Genomic DNA, 21,826 nt, shown 5'->3' on the forward strand with positions numbered 1-21,826 from the left:
TGACCAAATCCACAGAGGAGGAAGGATTTGGTCTACTAGTTAAGACACTACAACCCAAAGGCAAATCCTTGCATTTCCAATAAAGAAAATTTCTTGCACCTGAGGCAGATGTATTAGCCACAAAAACCACACACACAAATCGGCATCTGGAGCTGAGTTTTAGAAATCAATTCCCACAGTGAAAGCCAATGTAGGCAGAGGTTTAGAACAGAGTTCCAGGTAGGGAAGACGTGGATTTCAGAGGGAGCATTTAGGGGAATAAGTTCCTCTGCACACATTCGCCATGATTAATAGAGACCGTGAGGCCACAGCATCAGTCTGAGTTAGTTCAGCCTCAGGGCGTGTCTGAAAGCTGTGACTACAGCTATGAGGATGAACCCTGTGACTTGTCTAGGTGTTCAAGCAGAGGAAATGAGGAAGCAGGTTTAAAAAAAAGTGTGGGGGGGGCAAGACCTTCTGATTCAAGTAAAGATAATGGAGGTAGAGTAATAAAATACGAGTAGACACCAAGTTAAAATAAAACAGTTCTGGCAGTGGGCAGTGTCTTATCCTGGCTTCTAGTCCAGCATTTACAAACATAATTGGTGGCTGAGGGCACATAACTAACCAAGAAGTATACATGTGGGAACTCCAGAGCAAGCGACAAAAATTCCAGTCACAGTTGCTGCGTAAGTGTCATCCGGAGGTCAGGCCGGCTGGCGCCCCAGGTAAGGAGGATAACCCATTAGCAATGCAGAGGAGCACCAAGCCCAAGCCTTCAAGAAACATAAAAATGAGGTAAGAAGGTTCAATTCAGCAGACACTTTAAGAAATTAGCTGGCGCGGGGGGGGGGGGGGGTCAAGAAAAAAAGAAATTAGCTGAATTCAGCAGACACTCCTAACCAGACCATAGGAACACCACAGTGCAAGGCTAACACGACCTAAGAGTTGGCCACATACTCAGTTCTGGACCATTCGGGTTTGAAGACACCAGTGGGGGTGGAGGGGGAACGGAGGAGGAAGGCTGAACAACCCGTGCCAGGCCTTTTCTGCATGTTCATATGTCGTGGTCAGCGTGTGACAGCCATTACTGCACCTGCTCCGTCGGACAGCTTTTCCAGGGCTGCCAGCTCTGGAGACCTGGGTGTCTGACAAAGTCAAACGGGGCTAGGCAGACGATGCAAATGTGTGAGCAGGCCACATGGGGATGGTGAACTGCACAGCATGTCACAACTAAATAGGGCTGCCCCTGCTCAGCTGCAGCTGATAGGTGGCCTCCTGGGGACACAGGCCCAGCATTACCTAATCTGAATTTTTGTGTCTACTCTTGAGTTTTAAATGTTGGTTGCAGAGCAAACCACATCTGGCCCACAGGCCTCCCAATTTGAGACTCTGATCTGGAGGCTGGACAACAGGAAGAACTGGCCAAGTCCCTCAAACACCCCTGGCCACACTTTTGAGGCCCTGGGGAAAGAAAGGTCTCAGGAACCTAACTGGAGTATAGGCCTAGGCACAGTGGCAGTGGCGACATTCCTACTTCCTACTCTGCTGAAGAAAAGACAGCGGAGAAAACCAGTCTTTCTATTGAAAGCAAGCATTGCCTTCAAAGAGCCCAAGAGTCAAAGACGCAATCACTCAGGTGGCTCAAGAAGGGAAAAGGATTTATTAGCCCGCTTCCAGGACAGGGACCCGGCGGTGGCTGGGTTCATGTTCTCACATTCAGAGGGAAGAGGCAGCAGTGAAACCCGCCTGACTGCCTTCCCTCCTTCCGACGTGCACAGCTTGGTGTTCACAGACCCTTTCCTCCTGCCGGGAGGAACAGGGCTCGGGATGCCGACGCGGGAGGGTGCGAATGGCTTGGCTTTACTCTTGGCCTTTACAGGCAGAGCTTGGGCTGGGGATCCAGGGCATCAGCCATTCAGTTTACAAGGAGCGACACTTGGGTCTAAGAGGAACGGGCCACGGGGCTCACAGGTCTGCTGCACCAACCCTACTGCTCGGCTGCTCCCACTCCGTGATGCTTCCAGGTGATTTTGACTTTATTTATAAACAAGACGAAAATCCAAGCAGCATTAATTTAGAGGAACAAAAAAGGCTTTAAAAACAAACATGGAGTGGCAGGACAAGGAGGGAGCATCCAGAAGAGGAGGAGGAAGAAGGAAGAGCCAGTATTCCTCCCGCTGCCGGATGTGCTTCTGCATCTCTGCGGCCGGGAGCCTCTTCCTTCCTGCTTCTTGGCTGGTAGCCAGACAGCACAGGGGACACGAGTGACTTTAGGACGAGCCCTGGAGCCCTGTCTGGCCACCGACATGAGGAGTGCATGAATTTACCGCCATCAACCTCCCTCCTTCACCGTCACCAGAGTGAAAAGCTTTTAACTCTCCTGTCCAAAGTCCTCTGAGAATTTCTTCACTTTCAGCAGGTCATCTGCATTCACGGTGGGCCGGGTGGTGGCCAAAGACCGGAGCATGTCCGACTGCAAAGACAAGAGCATGTGGCTGAGGCGTGGCCGGGCTTCAGGTCCTCGGCCTCCCAGCATCGCAGACCCACGCAGGCTAGGGTGGAGGTCAGCCCCAGCCCCAAATGCAGACCTCCCTCTGGCAGCCTGGCTTCTGCCTGAAATCCTCCTGAAGAGATGCTCTTCCTCCTGGGGCAGTTTCTGTCAGTTCCAGAGGGGCCGCTGCCAGTCCGAGGGAATCTAAGCTCCCGCCATCTAACTCCCGTGAGAAGCTCTTTCTAACTGCACGCCCACACCCGGGCAAAGGCAGACACCTGCCATACAGAATGGGCAAGACCATGGGCAACACCGGGATAAGGAGAGGTGAGGATTAGCCAGGAGAGGCTGCCTGTGCAACTGCATCAAGTCACACCGTGCTGACATACATTTGCTGGTTCCTTCTCTGTACAAAACAAGCCAAACCCAGGGAATGAGGCAGACATATCACTGGGCCTTCACTATTTTTTTTTCATATCCTCACCTGAGGATATTTTTCCACTGAATTTTAGAGAGAGTGGAAGGGAGGGGGAGAGACGCAGAGAAACATCTATGTGAGAAAGACACATCAATTGGTTGCCTCCTGCACCCACCCCAACTGGGGCAAGGGATCGAGCCTGCAACTGAGGTACGTGCCCTTGACTGAAATTGAGCCCGTGACCTTTCAGTCTACAGGCCAATGCTCTATCCACTGAGCCAAGCCGGCTAGGGCTGGCTTTTACTATTTTTGCAGAAGAAAATAAAATGCTAATCCTGGGACTGAGTGAGGACTGTGTCTAACAGCAGAAGCCCCAGCTACTCAGAGCCCCAAAGGCCATTCTCTGTTTAGAAGCCACAACAGCCTAGGACAGAAAAGGGGAGAAGCTTATTTTTATTCCTGGACCCAAGCCCTCAATTTTCTGGGCTGTGCAGTCCTCTCTGCCAGCTGGCCACTTACCATGCAAACCACAGGCTCTAAGAGTTTGTCACTAGGGACATCCATCCAAGTCATCTCCATGGCCCCTGGGTCCCCTGGAGAGCATGGGGTCAGGAGGTCATCGGTCATAATGTTAGGGTTGGTGCGGGAAGGGCCACAGACCTGAAAGCAAACAGGAGTTTGATTGGCTGCTTTTGGAGAAGGGCCAGGACACCTCAGGTTTCTGAGTCCTTAAGAGAAGGTAAGGGCAGGATGTGAACAAATGCCTGGATTTCTAGGTCGTTAGTCTGAGGAGGGATAGGCTCCTTCAAAACTCTCCGGCTGAGTGGTCCCAATGGTTGGAAGTCTGACTCAGAGGCTGGTGAATGGCGTGCTATCCCAGCCACTGTCCTCCAGAATCTCACTGTGTGGCCCCAAATGCCTTGGTACCTTCCTCTTCCTCATTCACTCAAATCTCACCACCAACGTAGTGGCTTCAAAAATGTTTTTCTACCTGAAATCTCTCCATTGGCACATTCTCCCAAGTGTTTGAAGGCTCATTCCCTCACCTTCGTCAACTTGAATGTCACCCAGTGTGGCTTATCCTTTAAGAGTGCAATCTGCCCCTCTGCCCCCAAATCTCAGACCTCCCTTCCCTGCTCCAGCTTGCCCCTCGCCACCCTCTGGGAAATGAGTCTGTTTTGTTGATTCCCTGTCTCAGCCTCTAGAAGAGGCTCCCGGAGGACGGGTTTTGTCTCCCTAGCATCTAGAAAGAGGCCAGATGCATAGCAGGACGCTTGGCAGCCCCTTGACAGAGAGCTTCCGTGTGAACGGAGTTCCTCCTCACGGCGTGTGATTCTGTACCCACCACTTTTCAAACACCGAGGAGGGCCCCTCACACACAGCACAGTGCTGACGGCGGGGGTGACTGCAGGGGTGGTGGCGGGGGCCACAGTGCCCTGTCCCCTCGGCTCACACAATCTGAGATGGTCAAGCAGGAAGAACTGCAGGGGAAGGGAGAGCCGGGACAGCCCTGGCCAGGCCCTGAAGCCTAAGGGTTCATTTTGCACTTGTCCTCTCCAAGAGACCCACATGTGTCAGCTGGCAAAGAAAGCTGCTGTCCCCTTTCCTGCGACAATTTCTAAACAATGCCTTGCGGGCTCACTCACCTTTTTGAAGTGTGTTGCTGACTGTACTTTTCTGACGGGCTGCATGAGGGAGTCCCGCACAATGATGCTGATGTCCGCACCTGAGTAGCCCTCTGTCTTCCGGGCCAGCTCCTGGATATTGGCGTCCGTGAGGCTGTGTGGAGTGCTACCCAGATGCAACCGGAACATCTGGGAACGGGCAGCCTCCTCCGGCAATGGGATGTAAATCCGCTTTTCAAACCTAGAGAGCCAAGCACACGGCTGGACTTGAGAGCAGATGGAGGAGGAGTCTTAATGAAGAGGGACAGCGGGCCCACAGAGCTGGCTGCACTCGGCTGCTCATCATGCAGACAGGCAGAAGCCTCCGAGAGACGGCTCAGGCTGCATCCCCGGCTGCCGGCCATGGTCAATGTTGACCATGGCCGGAGAAAGACCCTGGCTTCTCCTACTGGGGAAGACTCACCTCCTTCTAATGGCTGAATCCAATACCCATGGGATGTTTGTGGCACCAAGAACCAGAGTCCCATCGTTGTTATTCCCTACTCCTGTGGACAAAGGGAAACAGATGCTGCCTGCGAGCACCCACAATCAGTCAGAACCTGCGGGGAAGGACCTCAGGGGCTTTGTGTCCTGAACTGGAGCCACCCGTGCCCCCTCAGTGGTGGGGCCCTAACTGGCTTAGCGGCAGCGAAGAGCTCGGCTGCCCTGCCTGCCTTGGAAGGGGCAGAGAGGCGGAGGGGCGGAGGGGCGGAGAGGCGGAGAGGCGGAAGGGCAGAGAGGCGGAGGGGCGGAGGGGCGGAAGGGCGGAGGCGGTGGCCAAAGGCCGCAGGGACCTCTCCAAATGAAGGCCTGAGGAGATGGAACTGAGAACTGCTCCTCTGAGCTTCCCTCCACCCCAAGGACAATCAGATCCAGCTGCAGCTAACCCATGAAGCCTGTACTGGCTTTAGGTGGCCCGAGATCCAGGGAGGAAACCCAGGACCAGCACGCACCCTGCATCTGGACCAAGAACTCTGTTTTGATCCTTCGGGCAGCCTCGCTCTCATTTTCGTTGCGGGATCCGCAGAGGGAATCCACCTCGTCGATGAAGATTATGGAAGGCTTGTGCTGCCTGGCCAGCTCAAACAGGTTCTTGACTAGCCTGTGAAGGCGAAAAGTGGGGTTGGCACCTGGACACTCACACACATGCCCAGCCAGGGTCCCGGTCACCCCTTCTCTTGCCCTTGCCACGAGGAGGTTAAGACGATAGTCATGCTTGGATTTCAGAAAAAACGGTGGTGACAAATCCTTCGGCAGCACGGCACCCAGAGGAAGGGCAAGCCTGGCGCCCTTCCCCATCCATTAGCTCTGGACTTATCTCAAGTCACTTCCCTTCCTCTCAGCTGGTTTCATCATCTGCTAAGTGGGAGTCGGTGTGGGGAATACGCTAACTACATAAAGTCCCCAACAAAGGATACCCACCTGATACCCAACTACTGGAGTGCCTTCCCTTCCCTTCATGAAGACCCATCTCTCCCAAGTGCCCTCCCAACTTCAGTGTCTTGATCAGTGTCCCATGCGATGAGCTAGCAAGATACCCTCTGCTGACTACTTCTCCCTGACACCCAATAGCAGCTCCTCCGGGAGGTGACTCCAAGGGAAGCTGGGCCACCAGCAGAGAATGCCTGGGATGGCAGCAGAGAAGGGCCTGGTGGCTGACTTACTTCTCACTCTCCCCCAACCACTTAGACATCAAGTCTGAGGAGGACACAGAGAAGAAGGTGGAGTTGTTGGCCTCTGTTGCCACTGCTTTGGCCAGGTAGGATTTCCCAGTGCCAGGGGGTCCAAAGAGCAGTATCCCTCGCCAAGGGGTACGCTTGCCTGCAAGAAAAAATAAACTGAGTGAGCTTCCTTCTGATTGGGGCAGGGAAACAAAAACGCAGATGGGCCTCAGTCACTGTAAATGCAGTCAGAAATGAGGACAACTGATTCTAAGAGCAAAGGGGTAAAGGAACGATATTAACTGCCCAGGCTTTGTCTTAGCCCTGGCTCATGACCCCGTGACCTTCAAAGTGACACTGTCTGGCACTGGTTTCTGACACCAGAGAGAAGCCAAGGACTGGATGATTGCAATGGGCAGGCCTTGGCCTTTCCTGAGTGGGAGCCCCCGGAAAGGCCAGGCCTCGCCCACTGAGGGCAACGGGAGCCGAGTCACCACCTGCCCCTGGACAGTTTCAGAGCGGGAGCCCGAGCTTGCTCCCTCAGAAGCCTGATATGTTTACATCGGGGCCTACAGAGGCTCAACTCTTACCTGTGAACAAGTGTGGGAATTTAATTGGCAAAATGACAGCTTCTTTGAGGGCCTCCTTGGCCAACTCCAGCCCGGCCACGTCACTCCACCGAATGTTGGGCTTCTCCATCATGACGGCACCTGCAGAGGGAGGCAGAGCCTTGGATCCAGAGCCCAGGCCCAGAGGGCCCTCGTCATGTCCCGCTCCCACAGCATGGGGCCTCCAGCCTCTTACCCATCAGCTGTTCTTGCAATTTCTTTTTCTCTGGATTATCCCCTTCACTGTCACTATCACTGCTGGGAAAGGAGACAGAAGATGACAGGCTGGAGCCGGAGGTTGGGAAGAGGCTCTCAGAGCGAGGCCAGGCTCTGCTGCCAGCAGAGTGGTAAAGGGATGCTCTTCCTGCTCAACAGCGGAGAGACCCACAAACAGGTACTCCCGGCACATTCAGGAACTACAACGGATCCTCCAGGAAACTCTCATGACCCATCCTCATTTCTTCATTAAGGGAATAATGGAGACATGCGCTCTTTCTAGAGACTGGTGAGGGACATATGCTTTGGCTGGACTTCAAGAGCAGCCAGGGCCCGGCTCAGTGTTTGAGCATCTACCTATGAACCAGGAGGTCATGGTTCGATTCCCGGTCAGGGCACATGCCTGGATTGTGGGCTTGATCCCCAGTAGGGGCGTGCAGGAGGCAGCCAATCAATGATTCTCTCTCATCATTGATGGTTCTCTCTCTCTCTCCCTTCCTCTCTGAAAACAATAAAAATAAATTTTAAAAAGAGGGAAAAACAGAGCAGCCAGGCAAGGCAAGTAAGTAGAGCCCTCACTGGCCTCTCATACGGACTCAAAACCAGACAGCAAGTGGCTCTGATCTGGAGAAGAGGTCAGTCTTCTTTTTTCTTTTTTGCCTTTTATTTTATTTTAATTTTTTTTTTTAAATATATTTTATTGATATTTTTACAGAGAGGAAGGGAGAGGGATAGAGAGCCAGAAACATCGATGAGAGAGAAACATCGATCAGCTGCCTCCTGCACACCTCCTACTGGGGATGTGCCCGCAACCAAGGTACATGCCCTTGACTGGAATCGAACCTGGGACCCTTCAGTCCGCAGGCCGACACTCTATCCACTGAGCCAAACCAGCTAGGGCCTTTTTTGCCTTTAAAAAAAAAATTTTTTTTTTTTTTATTGATTTCAGAGAGGAAGGGAGAGGGAGAGAGAGAAACATCAATGATGAGAGAGAATCATTGATCAGCTGCTTCCTGCATACCCCCTGGTGGGGATCGAGCCTGCAACCCAGGCATGTGCCCTTCCTTGACTGGGAATCGAACCCAGGACCCTTCAGTCCGCAGGCCGACACTCTATCCACTGAGCCAAACCAGCTAAGTCAAGGTCAGTCTTCCTAAGTCTACAGAGGAGCACCTGGAAAAGAAACAGTCACTGCCCCCCACCCCCTGGCAGGTCCCTGGCCGGGTATGAGGGATTGCCATCCTCCCACCTCTGGCAGCTCCCTTGGAGATGTCTGGCCTCCTGCCCCTTCCTTGGTGTGTCTCTCACTCAGGCAACCTTCTCCACCCAGAAGCAGAGCCTCCCACTTCTGGGGATACAGCTGACACAGCACCCACCACTCTCCTACTCAGGACTTCCTGCCCAGGTTCCTCCCTCACTTCCAGGACCCCAGTGGCCTTTGTGCTCAGATAACCGGAATCTCCATGGTGGGCAAACCACAGACGTGAGGAGAGAAACTGCAGAGGGAACCCTGTCTTTGGAATCAGGGTGGGGTCCAGACTCCATCAAGTTCCAGCTCTGTGACCTTGGCAATCTCTGAATCTCTGAGTCTGTAGCTTTGTAAGTCAGATAAAGAAGTTAACTCTAATGACAGCAGCAGCTTACATTTATTTAATCCTTACTGGGCACCAACATCTATCCTCAGGGCTTCACCCCACCATCTCATTTGCTCATCATCTTCCTCCTTCTACAGACGAGGAACTTGAGGACACAGGGGGCTGTGGCACTTGCCCAAGGTCACAAGACTAGGAAGTGGCAGAGCCAGGTTATACCCCAAGAGTCTGGCTGCAGAATCCAAGGCTAGTAACCTCCACGCTGGCTCCCCATCCAGACCCAACGACGCAGTGTACACAGAAGTGTTCTGTAAAGTGCTTGACGAAAGCAGCTGTGGGCTGCGGTGAGGAGACAAAGGTGCTGTGCGAGTGCAAGGCTGCATTAGCACCCAAAACGACAGCAACACAGGGCCAGGCACATGCTGGTGGGCCCCGGTCGGGTCCTCCCCTCCTCCATACTCACCCCTTGCTCTCACTCTGATTCTCTTTGACTGGCTTCTTGCCGTGCTTCTCCTTGTTCCGTAGATAATCCTTCAGCTTCTCTGCCCGGTCTAGGTACTGCATGCACTTGGCTCGAATGCTCTCCTTGGCCTTGTCGCTGTGTGCCTCATCTGCAAAGGGGACGGAGAGGGGCCCTGTGAGCCCCAGGTGCCCACACTCCTCTCGCAGGGGCCTGGCGCCTGGGAGGGCCCGTGTGGAACTCACATTTGATCGCGTGTAGGAAATACTCCACCGCATGCTGGTAGAGCCGGAGCGCCTCCTCGTAATTCTTGGCTTTATCCTCTTCTGTGGCTTTTGTCACCAGATCAATGGCTTTCTGGAAAGGCAAAGCAAAGAGCTCAGTGCTTCCCAGGGGATCCAGAAAGCCCTCGGGTCCCAGGCAGAAGGAATGTGCTGATGAGAATTAGTCAGGCACAGACCATTATGCCGGCCTACTTTTCCAACAACTAGAAAGGCCTTAAAAGGATGTTGAAAAGATGGCCATCCCTCTTCCCAGTGCACTCAATACCATGGAAGCAACGTCCGCAGTCTCTGCTCTGAGCAAGTGGAAGCTGGTGAACAGTCCAGGTTATTCCGTGCCTCAGGGAAAAGACATGGACCCTGACTCAGAGCCTGGAACCAATGGATTCCTGTGCTGTTCGGCAGGGAGGCCAGAAACTTGAGGGCCAGAGAAGAGCCAGCCAGCACGGAAAGCCCTTCATTGACCGGAGTTTTATGAGATGAAGTTAAAGGGATCTACTGGCCCAAACTGCTTCTGGAGACTGAAAAGAGAAGATGTTTCGTCAAGTTGACACTTAGGGAAAAGCTACTTGTACACATGGGTCAATTCACCACATCTCCGTTACGAAAAGTGCTTGCTTACCCCATAAGCACGTATGTGCTGCCTACAGAAGGGCACCGCCCTCGGGAACCCTCTGAGAACTCTGCGGGAGTCTCTTTGTGCATCTCACACACCCTGTAGGCCTGTGCGCTGGGTCTTTCAGACAGCTGCCCCACACCTACATATCCAGTTTTAGAAACCACGGCTTCAACCCGGGAGTGTTACCAGAATTATCCTCCTCAAGAAGATACAGCACTAGACACCAGGCGGGCGGGTCCCGCTGTTACACACAGTTCCGTCCATACAAACAATAACCCTACTGACCAGCTTGGGCAGGGCCCAGGCATTTGTGCAGCCTTTCCCCATCTGAAAGCAAGAAGCCTCAGAAGAAAGACAGATAGCTCTACAAAACTGACAGACGGGCAGGGTAGGCCAGGCTGATGTGAACTCGCCAGGCTGAAAAGACGAGGAAAGGTGAAAGAGTGTAGCTACTATTTTCAAGCTTCGGCTCCATCCACTCCCTAAAGAGAGAGAATGGCTAGGAGCCCTGAACCTTCTGAATGGATGAGTAGCTTAAACACAAGCTTCACTTGTCCACTCTCTCCCACCACAGCCCTTCAGAAATGACATGAACGGGTAGTCCTGTCCCTGGTGACTTCTCTTCTCCATAACACCCCCGGTTCCTTGGACTTTTTCCCTCTATACCGATGATTTTCAATAGCTGTGTTGCAAAAAATTTTGAAACATGCAATACCTGATTATTTAGTCAGGAGCACTGACCTCTTCTCTTAGTTTGTAGTTGGTCAAATACAAAAATGACAACAGCGTTCTCCCTCCAGGGAGCATACCCAGGCCATTCCCTCTCCTCACCCCTAACCTCTAAGGGACCCGTGAGACTTGCACCCAGAGGAACAATGGGCAGTGGCAGCTCGTCCAGGGTTAACCCCCTGAATCTGTCTCCTTTCCCCCCTTTTCTCTGACTCCCCAGTGAGCTAAGGCAGCCCAGCCCAGGCTCTCCTGCTTCTTCTATGCCCTTCTTTGTTCCACTGTCCTAAGTATATTTTTGCTGCGGCTAATAAATTGCTTTTACACACACACACACACACACACACACAAATGACAACAGCCAACACAACAATAGCCGTCTGGTGTAAATGAATCAAGATTATATCAATTTTTTTTGGCAGATCAGCAAAAATATACTATATTTTTTGGTGTGCTGCAGAATTTTAGAAATTAGTTCACGTGTGCCATGAGATGAAAATCGCTGCTCCATACGCCTTCTTGCTTAGGTTTGTCCTTTTGAAAGGTGGGGTTCAGAACAACACTCCAGCCCTAACCGGTTTGGCTCAGTGGATAGAGCTTTGGCTCAGTGGATAGAGCGTCGGCCTGCGGACTGAGGGGTCCCGGGTTCGATTCCAGTCAAGGGCATGTACCTTGGTTGCGGGCACATCCCCAGTAGGGGGTGTGCAGGAGGCAGCTGATCGATGTTTCTAACTCTCTATCCCTCTCCCTTCCTCTCTGTAAAAAATAAATAAAATATATTAAAAAAAAACAAAACAAAACAAAAAAAACAGAACAACACTCCAGGTCTGCTCTGTCCCCCACGTGACAAGCCATGTGGCAGAGTAGGCCCATCCCTTGCTCCCCCCCCCCCTTTTTTTAAATATATTTTTATTGACTTCAGAGAGGAAGGGAGAGGGAAAGAGCGAGAGAGAAACATCAATGATGAGAGAGAATTATTGATCGGCTGCCTCCTGCACACCCCCTTCTGGGGATGGAGCCCACAACCTGGGCATGTGCCCTTGACTGGAATTGAATCCCAGACCCTTCAGTCCGCAGGCCGACACTCTATCCATTGAGCCAAGCCAGTAAGGGCCCCTTGCTCCCTTCTTAATACTCAATTAATGCACCTGAGATTTTCCTGGCAACCGCATACAGTTTTTTGCATGCAAGAGGCCTCAGCTGCAATTTGGAGAGGAACAGTTTTGCATAACAGGAGGGTAAGGTGACCAAACTGCCAACCCTGCCTCATCTCGAGTAACACGTATTGCAAAGGATGAGGATGAAAGAAAAGGGCTGCAGAACCTCCGCAGCAACGATTCATCCCTGCCAGGGAGCCCCAAAGCAGCCACTGACAATACATAAACCAATGAGCAGGCATGTGTTCCAATATACCTCACCTGTAGACACTGAAACACGAATTTCATGATTTTCATGTATCACGAAATACCCTTCCAGCCTTGTAAAAATGCGAACACCTAAATTATGTCCCATGAAAGAAGCCACTCACAAAGGACTTCATTATTGTATAATTTCCATTTATACAAATGCCCAGAATAGGCAGATCTATAGGGGCAGGAAGCAGATTAGTGGTTCCCAGGGGCTGGGAGGGATAGAGGGATAGAGGGGGAGTGACAGCCACAGGGTGAAAGTGTGGCTTCAGGGTGATGTAGTGATTGTGGTGATGGTTGCACAACACAGTGAACACATGAAAAACATTGAGGTGTACACTTTAAAGAGGTGAATTGTATGGTGTGTGTTATATTGTAGTAAAGCTGTTTTTAAAAAATGTTGTGTTTTTTTTTAAATAAAAAACATTCTTAGCTCACAGGCCATACAAACACTGGGCAGATGGGACCTGCAGGTGGAAGTTTACCCACTGTTCCCACTTCCCCTCCACCTGAAGCAGCCCTCCCTCCTCCTCCTCCAGGAATCTGAATGCTACCTTTGATGGTCCTGCCAAGTGCCACTTCTTCCATGAAATCTTGACTAACTCCCGCAAGCACTGTGTCCATCCTCACTTGCTGAGCACTTATGCAGCTGACACCCTGTTAAGAATGCTTTCCCAGAATTAACCACAGAAACCCTACTCAGACCCCAGGATCACGGAACCAGCCCAAGGTCACACACGAGGGGTGGCAGGGTGGACCTTCAAACCCAGCCTGAGGCCTGAGCATGTTTATGTTTTCCGGCCCAGCAGGACCGGCGGCACCGGCAGCACCTGGAAGGTGGGTCAGTCATGCATCCAGGTGGCGCCACCCAGCACCGCCCTGCACAATCCAGGGAATGAATGAAGGGTCGTTGGCCGAGAAGAGGAAATCGGAGACGGGGAAGAAGCAGGGTAGGAAGGCAGGAGGAGGAGGAGGGAGAGCCAGCAGCTGACCTCGGCCCGAGCTGCCGGGGCGGCGCCAGGAGGCCCGCCCGGGTGAGGCTGAGCCCACGGCGGGACGGGGGCGCCAGCTGCACGGCGCGGCCTCGGGCTCGGCCAGGCCAGGGGACCGGGCGTTCCGGACGGGAGGTGGCCCCTGGCTCCGGGTCCGTAAACACAAGAAACCGGCAGGGGCAGCGACAGGCCGACGGGGCTCAGAGGAGGCCCCCGCCCGCCCGGCTGCCGGTCCGCAGGCCCCGCCGCGCCTCCTTCGGCCTCCGCAAACCGGCCGGGCCGCGCCGAGTACCTGGAGGGTTGACGTTGTCATTTCATCTCCTGGGTCCGCCTCACACCCCGCGGCGCTGCTTGCGGCCTCGGAGAGCCGAGGTGCTGGGTGCGGCGCGGGGAGCCCGATGGGTCCGCGCTGGGCGCGGGGAAGGGTGGCCGCTGGCAGCGGGAGAGAGTCCGAGAACGAGAGACGAGTGCGGCCCAGAGCGGTCGGGCCCGAGCGGCGCGGCTGCCCCCTGGCGGCTACGGCCCGCACTGCAGGCACCGCTCTCTGCGGCCACCGGCCGCCCCGGCGAGAACCGGGCCAGGGACTGTCCGGGTGGGCGGGGGCGAGGCCGGAAGCCCCCGCAGGGCTGCGGTGGGCCCGGGAGTGGGGCGGGACCAGAGGCTTTGTGTTCTGCGTGTTTAATAGGGTACGCTAACAATCAGGATCCACCTTTTCTGGCTTTTGAGGGTAATGAATGAGCTAGCTAATGTAAACATAGTGTACCCTACAGTGTTATCAGTTCCTGGTAACTTATGATGTCTGTGGCTCTGTCTAAAAGTAGTTTTGTTTTTAATCCTCACCAAGGATATGTTCTTTTTTTTTTTTTTTTAAATATATTTTATTGATATTTCACAGAGAGGAAGGGAGAGGGATAGAGAGAAACATCGATGAGAGAGAGACATTGATCAGCTGCCTCCTGCACACCTCCCACTGGGGATGTGCCCGCAACCAAGGTACATGCCCTTGACCGGAATCGAACCCGGGACCCCGCTCTATCCACTGAGCCAAACCGGTTTCGGCTCGAGGATATGTTCTTATTTGTTTTTAAATAGAGTGAGAAAGGGGGAGAGAGAGAGAGAAACATGGATCTGGGTGGCTCCTGTTCACGCCCCCACTGGGGATCGAACCCACAACCTTGGTATGTGTTCTGACTAGGTATCGAACCCACAACCTTTTGGTGTACAGGATGATGTTCCAACCAAGTGAGACACGTTCATTCAATTTAACAATATTTCATCAATATAGGCTATTTCGGAGCTCTGTGTCGTTTCTGGGGATGCAGCAATGATTAAAACAGCTCTAGGGGAGCCTGCAGTCTGAGGAGAAAGATGATGTGCATCAGGAAAAGTTATGTAATAAGCATGGTGAGGCCTGTGTGCGAAGGCCCATTGCTCTGTGGGCTTCTAACAGGCAACCTGCCCAAGATAGGGGGTCAGGAAAGCCTCCCATTCTTCAAGCGATGAAGGGGGTCAGAAGAGCATTCCTGGTTGATGGAACAGCCTGTACAAAGGCCCCGAGGCCCTGAGGAGAGGCCACTGGTGGAATTTAAGAAACTGGAAGAAGGCTCAGGTAGCCGGAGAGCAGAAAGTAGGAAGTCAAAGCCTGATGTGAACTGTTCGGGGGTAGGGCAGGGGCCAGAACATTTGGCTATGGTCAAGATTTTGGGTTTTATCCTAAGAACAATGGGAAACTGTTTGTTTGTTTTTGGATAGATGACTCTAGCCCTACTATGCAGAACTGATTGCTGGGATGGAGTGGCCATTATACATGAAGCTACTGCCGTAGTCCAGAAGAGTGAGGGAAGCCTGGACTCGGGGGAGAGGGGCATGGAGAGATATGCACAGGATGGGGAGGTTTTGGAAGACAAATTTTAAGCTCTTGGAAGTGGATTAGATAAGGGGTATGGTGAGGGCTGGAGGGACAGCGATAACTCCTGGGTTGCTGGCTTCGGCACCTGGACTAATAGTGATGCTACTGAGATGGGAACACTGGACAAAGACTAGATCTGGGGGCTTGTGGAGGAGGGACGAGGAGTTTCAGGTGCCTTTGAAATGTCAATAGTCAGATATATGCATCTGGCAGCCAGAAGAAAGATGAGGGCTGGAGATGCACATCTGTGAGACATCTGGGTGTCAGTGGGAATGGAAGCTGCGAATAAGATCTCCTAGGGAAGAGTAGGAGATTTCCTAGGGCAGAGCTTGGAGGTTTGTTGGCCAACCAGTGGAGGTGAGGCTGCAAGAGCAGCTCAGAAAGACAGCTGGAGACAAGGATAGACAGAAGAGTGTCTTGGAAGTCAGGGCAGGGGGTGGGAGGACTGTGGGGAAGGAGGGCTGAGCACAGTGCCTAATGTAAGATACTGACGACCTCAGCCAGAGATGAGTAAGTGATGGAGGCAGAGCCATACTGCAGGGGCCACGAGTGAGTGGGTCATGAGGAAATGTAGTCCATGAGTTCAAGGAGTTTGGGGAAAAGAAAGGGAGGCCTGGAACAATAGCTGCAGGAATTGAGGGTCCAGGGGTTTTTGATGGTTGTTAATGTGAGAAGAGTTGAGCATGTTTGAAAAACCAATAGGGCCCAGCCGGCATGGCTCACTGGTTGAGTGTCGACCTATGAACCAGGAGGTCACGGTTTGATTCCAAGTCAGGGCACAGGCCCGGGTTGTGGGTTTGATCCCCACTGGGTAGCATGCAGGAAGCAGCCGATCAATGATTCTCTCTCAACATTGATGTTTCTATCTCTCCCTCTCCCTTCCTCTCTGAAATCAATATATATATATATATATATATATATATATATATATATATGCGCGCGCACACACACACACACACACACACACACACAAAACAAACCAATAGAAAGGATCTAGTAAAGATCAATGGGAATGGGATCAACATATAGGTAGGAGAACTGGCTTTAGACATTATAATAGGAGGGAAAAGATAGATGCCTGCCTATGTTGGCTGGAAGGTAACAAGAAGTTGGGAGAGTACCTTTGGATGGCTTCTATTTTCTCCATGAATTAGAAGGAAAGAGAATCTGCTGAGAGAGGGAGAAGTGGGAGGCCTGGGGCTTGAGGAGAGTAAAGATGGTTTGGAATTTCAAGCAATCCGAAAGTGAGCAGTGTTAAGGGCAAACCTGGTAAAGGTTGGCAACCTCTACAAATGTATAAGGTACCAATTTGCCTTGGATTTTTCCTCCCCAGTACTCAGCTCCTCAGATGCAGGGGGATGGCAGGATTCATCCAGGTGGCTGCTCTGAAGACAGGGTAGCAAGGAAACTCACAGGCTCGGCCAGTGTGGAATCAGAGCCAGGTACGGTGCGAAGTGCGTAGGGAGAAGGTAAGAGTCAGCGGGACTAACGGAGGACCCAGGAGGTTGAAGGACAGGCACAGTGAGAACATGCTGAGAGGGGTGCTTCAGGTACTGGTTTCAGCAATGGCCGTTTCAGCAGTAATGCGGTCCCGGGGTGACCCGGGGAGCAGGGAGATGGTGAGATGGAGTGATGGGGCCATCATCACACACGGGAGGTCAGGAACCAAAAGGCCACAGTGCTGAGCGTCCTGTGGACAGGAGTCAGGATAATGACCGAGTGGCAGGACGAGGCCTCTGATGGGCTTGGGTGAGGTAGGGAGGCACGCACCCTGTAAGCCATGGCTTCTCAGCTTCTACCCTGAATACCCCACATCTTAGATACTGACAGAGCTGAGGGGGGAGCTCTCGTTTGCTGTTATGGCACCTGGCACAGTCACTGCCCTTTGGCATCACTGAGGGTAGGACCGGGCCTTTTCTAGGGGCCCAGCAATATCTGCTGGGAGAATTAATAAGTAAGTTATTCAGAATGAGTAAGTGAGCAAACAAAAGAGCAGCTCTCACTGGGGTGAGAGTGAAGCAGAGAGCTTGAGAACATATGAACCCCACATCTTAGAAGGTCTGTGTGAGTTGAAAGACGGAATTAAAATGAAAAGTCCCTACAAGTAAAAGAGGGCTCTATTAGTTTGCTAGGGCTGCCATAACAAAATGCCACAGACAGGGTTGTTTTAAACAACAGGAATGTATTTCCTCACAGTTCTGGGGGCTACAAGTCCAAGATCAAGGAGTCCGTGTTGGTTTCCTGAGGCCTCTTTCCTTGGCGTGCAAATGGCCACACGTGGCTGTGTCCTCCCAGGGTCCCTTCTCTGTGCGCACACGCTCCCATATCTGTGTCCAAGTTCCCTCTTCTTATAAGGACACCAGTAAGATTAGATTAGGGCCCAACCTAACGGCCTCATTTCAGCTGAATTGCCTCTTTAAAGGCTCTATCTCCAAATACAGTCACATTCTGAGGTGCTGGGGGTAGGGCTCAGCATATGAATTTTGGCAGCACACAGTTCAGCCCGAAACAACGGCTGGGTTTGCGACCCACGAGCTGTGTGCATCTTCTTTGTTCTGCCCACTCCACTTTCTTGGACCTCTTGCTCAGCTTCTGTCTTTCACAGCCTGCCATCCACACTGCCCCTGCTCCCACAGTAGAGCTTCCCAGAGGAAGCTCTGTCTGGAGCTGCTGCCTCCGATGGCAGGAGATGGATCTTCTCCCCTCTCACTTGGTCATCCATTGACTTTTTCCTGGGAAGAGCTTGAAAACAGACTCTGAGCCATCCCCTCCCCGACCCCTCAGTTCTGCAATGGTGTTGCCATTGCTGGGGATGGGGGAGTAAGTTGAGGAAGGAAAGGGGGAATAAAGGGACCAAATTTAAGTTATTTGTGGGCTGGCACCTGGGGTCTATTTAGGCTTGATGATTTTGATGATCAGATCAGTACCTTTCTGTTCTAACTTTCTCACTAGAGCAGAAATCAGATTCTCGGCTCCCACCTTTAGGTAGAAAGTCGTTGAATTGCGAAGGCACAATTCCATCTGCTCTCTCTTGCACAGCACTTTTCTAATTGGGATCATGATGCTGAGAATGTGGCACTTGTAAACCCAAGCTTGGACCAGTGCATCAACTCTGCTTAGCCAACACAACCTAGTAAAATCAGACTAAACAAACTCCAGTGTTCTAGGGCTTGTGCTAAGGAACGGGCTCCTAACCATTTGTTAATGAACTCCTTGATGGGGGCCAAGAGCAGTGGGGAGAACAAAAACCAGGTTTAGGTGAGGAACGTTTCGGAGAGGTGGGGCTAGGGGAAAATTTTGCTAAGATATCATGCAAAGTGAGTGACACCAGATCAATGGAGCACTGATGATCCCTAATACAATTCCTGAGAAACCATCTCCCCTCTCGCTCCTCAGTGTGACTCAAAGTCTGAGAAAGCTCAGATGATCCAGTGGTTAAGCTTCTATCACCCAGAAAGTCACTGGCGGAACGAGAACCAAAACTAAGTTTTTAAGAGTTTGGATTTGCCTTAAATCTGCTTAAAAATGGCACCAGAAGGAACTGATGAGACACGAAAACCAAACACAACATGGGACTGGATCGGGTCCTGTGCCAGAAAGGCAAGGAAACGTTGTCGGGGTGATTGGTCGCATCTGAATGGGTCTCTGGCCGGGGTGGTAGTGGTGCACCAATGCTGGTTTCCTCATTGGAGGTCTGTGTGGTGGCCATGCAGGAAAGTGTCCTTGTGCTTGGGAGGTATGCGGTAGAGAGCATCATGTCAGGAAAAGAAGATGGAACAAATGTGCTAAAATGTTAACTGGGAAATTTGGGGAAGGGGGATGTAGGAGTTTATTGTACTGTTCTTAAAACTTTCCTGTAGGTTTGAAACTATTTTAACATTAAAAAGGAAAAGAAAAAAAATACAAGTCTAAAAGTAACTTTTTATTTACAGTATAAAGGTTACAAAGGTATTTATGTATTTATATATATAATACCCTTAAGTTACAAACTTTCATTGTAATATACAATGCTAAATGTCGATGTGCAACTCAAGGGAAAGTGTTGTCTATGCATTTGTATTTATAGAGTACACATACATAAAGCTTTTTTCTTTTTTTAATTAAGAACACAAATACTGCCCTGTTTTACGCCACGGATTTCAATTTGGTAGTCTGGTGATGCCAGAAGATTTGAAACTTAAATTTTAAACACTTACAAATAAGTCTTGTTTAAATACAGGGTTCTAAAAAGAAGAAGAAAACCCCAGAATATCACATACTTTTAATAATTTGTAGAAGTATTATTCTAGCTGTCTAAGTCTTAATGCTTAATAGAAATGCAAGTTGTGTGGGACAGAATACAAACGAGTGGGACAAACCAGAGTTTGCAGAGATTAGCCAAAACAGAAGGCTTCATAGGTAGTGGCCTGCCACATTATCTGCTAAAAGAGCTTGGGTCTGATACCAAAAGGGGAACAATTCTCTGGGAACCAAGGTCTTAACATGCTGCACCCACCTGATAGGTTTAAAGGTAACATGCAGTCCCTTCCTGGAGGAAAACAAAACTGGAACTGGATCTCATGATAAGGGCAGATTTGCTGTAAGTTGTGAAGAGCATCATCAAGATTAATTGTGCCAGACCCAGAACTTCGCTTTAATAATGTCCTCTCCCCCAGATTCTATTAATTTAGAAAACAGAGGTGAAAAAATATAGCTGATCCCCACCTGAACAGGACTGAAATAGAAGGGAAGCACTTCTTCCAACAGAGGAAGAACAGACACGTGACTATTCTTATGTGCTGGTTCCAATAATACATAATCATTAGCACCTGATTGTCAAAGGGAAGGTTTAAAGGAAAGACCATGACCTAATATGTGTGCACAACTCCAAGACACTTGGACACAAAGGGGAAAGAGCCCATGAGTGTTCCCTATGCCATTCCAATCACATCGTTCAGGTACTTTCTGAGAATGATGAAGGATGCTACCGAGAGGCTGATCCTAGTGATTAATGGAGGGCAAGCTGGATAGAAAAGGATGGTACTATATAAGAAATATGGAAACATTCAAACAGTCTTTCATTTTCTTTAGGTGCTCTTTTCACTGAGTTTGCCAGAGTGTCTGAAATAAGTGGAATTTCACTAAGTTTTAAATATCTTCATTTTGAGCTCTCATTATGAATAAATACTTCACCTACCATGTATAAGGACTTTCAGCAAATGAGATGTTTAAATGGTGTGAGTGTGGAAATGAATAGGCCAGCACAATTTAGAAATGGGGGGTAGATGAAAATACACATTTAGCTTTGCTGTTTATAGTTAAAAGAAGCATTTCTTTAAAAAGACTTTCCCATTGATTCACTTTGAGCAACAGAACCTAATTGTTGTTGTGATTTATCTCCCTAAAGATATTCTACAGTGTTCTCCTTCCCAAACTAAAATAATAATTTTGCATTTAAAAAATTATGATGATGAAAAGACCAGCCTACTTAAATGTGCTTGGAATTCTTTCATGCTAGCATGGGCCGAAGACTGCGCCTCCTTTTAAACATTTTCCAGTTTGCCAAATGAGCAGAACTCCAGATGTACTTGATAAAAATATGAAGTGGTTAATTATTTAACCTCTGATTGACAGATGGCATGGTGTGATTGAGAATGGATTATGTGCTATGGACCCTTCAGAGTGCCTGTGAAGAACTATACACTAATAAGTGCTCATTAGAGGAAAGACTGCAAGGATTACTATATCGTTAATTAGTCCCGCAATTTCTAAAAATTCTCCAAGCCTCCAAAGTACCTTTCACCTCCTCATAAGAGGTGTCTATCACTTTGGAAGAGGTGATAGAATCGTCAGGTTCAGGGTGTGTATGTGACTGGGACGAAGAGGGACTCAAAAACGAAAAGATCACTGGTGTCAACAGTTTAGAGGTTAAGATTAAGAAAAACTGAGTAAGTAAGCTACTCAGAGGACCCAGAAATTAGAAATCTATCAGGATACCTTCTCTCACAATACAGGTGTAGGCAAAAGTAGGTTTACAGTTTGTGAGTACAATGAGACAGTTTATTCTTCTTCTTCTTTTTTTAAATCCTCATCCAAGAATATGTTTTTGTGTGTGTGTGGCTTTGTTTTTGTTTTTTTGAGAAAGGAAGGGGGAGAGAAAGAGAAAGAGAGAGAAACATCGATGTGAGAGAAACATCGATCTGTTGGTTGCCTCCCATACATGCCCTGACCGGGAATCAAACCTGCAACCTTTTGGTGTATGGAATGACACTCCAACCAACTGAGCCACCTGGCCAGGGCTATTCTTGTATTATTATTTATTAATTATTGTATTACTTCAATGAACAACTGTAAATCTACTTCTGTCCAACCTCTGAATAAAAGAGTATAGATAATTCCTCTATTATAGGTTTTTAGTTTCAATCAATCTATTTTGGGCAATTCAAAGATTACAGTTCATATGGTAGATTTTTGTTGAATATAACTAAGTGCTCATTGGAGAACAAGCAGTTATTTGCAAATGGCATATTTATGCATTATATCAAATGCAGATTTGCCTTAAAAAAAACAGAAAATGCTTTGGTTCAGGAACCTGAAGTGGAAAGGAAGAATAAATGGCAAGAGATTAAGTTCAAGTTTATCAGTTTTGAAATAATAGAAGAAATCTTGTTAAAATACTTTTTCTAGTTAATATATAACAATCATTCTTCCAGTTGGCAGTTTAGCTATTGTCAAAAGGACAAGGAAACAGATATGCTCTATGCGCCTATTGATTGTACTTTACGTTAACTTGAAATTTGATCCTTTCAAGGATGAACT

The 21,826-nt window shown here is 50.0% G+C and overlaps 1 protein-coding gene across 1 annotated transcript; it reads right to left on the reverse strand.

The window, feature by feature from the left end:
• Nucleotides 1-1,623: 1,623 nt before the first annotated feature.
• Nucleotides 1,624-13,604, reverse strand: VPS4A (vacuolar protein sorting 4 homolog A). Its single transcript, XM_080645658.1, has 11 exons — nt 13,412-13,604; nt 9,338-9,449; nt 9,096-9,243; nt 7,021-7,082; nt 6,807-6,926; nt 6,220-6,376; nt 5,509-5,657; nt 4,980-5,061; nt 4,538-4,757; nt 3,411-3,551; nt 1,624-2,455 (listed from the first exon to the last, which is right to left on the reverse strand). Exons 1-11 carry the CDS (start codon nt 13,430-13,432, stop codon nt 2,354-2,356), a joined length of 1,314 nt encoding a protein of 437 aa, XP_080501784.1. The 5' UTR covers nt 13,433-13,604; the 3' UTR covers nt 1,624-2,353.
• Nucleotides 13,605-21,826: the final 8,222 nt, after the last annotated feature.

Source organism: Plecotus auritus (genome assembly GCF_963455305.1).
Source record: "Plecotus auritus genome assembly, chromosome: 10".
Lineage (NCBI taxonomy): Eukaryota > Metazoa > Chordata > Mammalia > Chiroptera > Vespertilionidae > Plecotus > Plecotus auritus.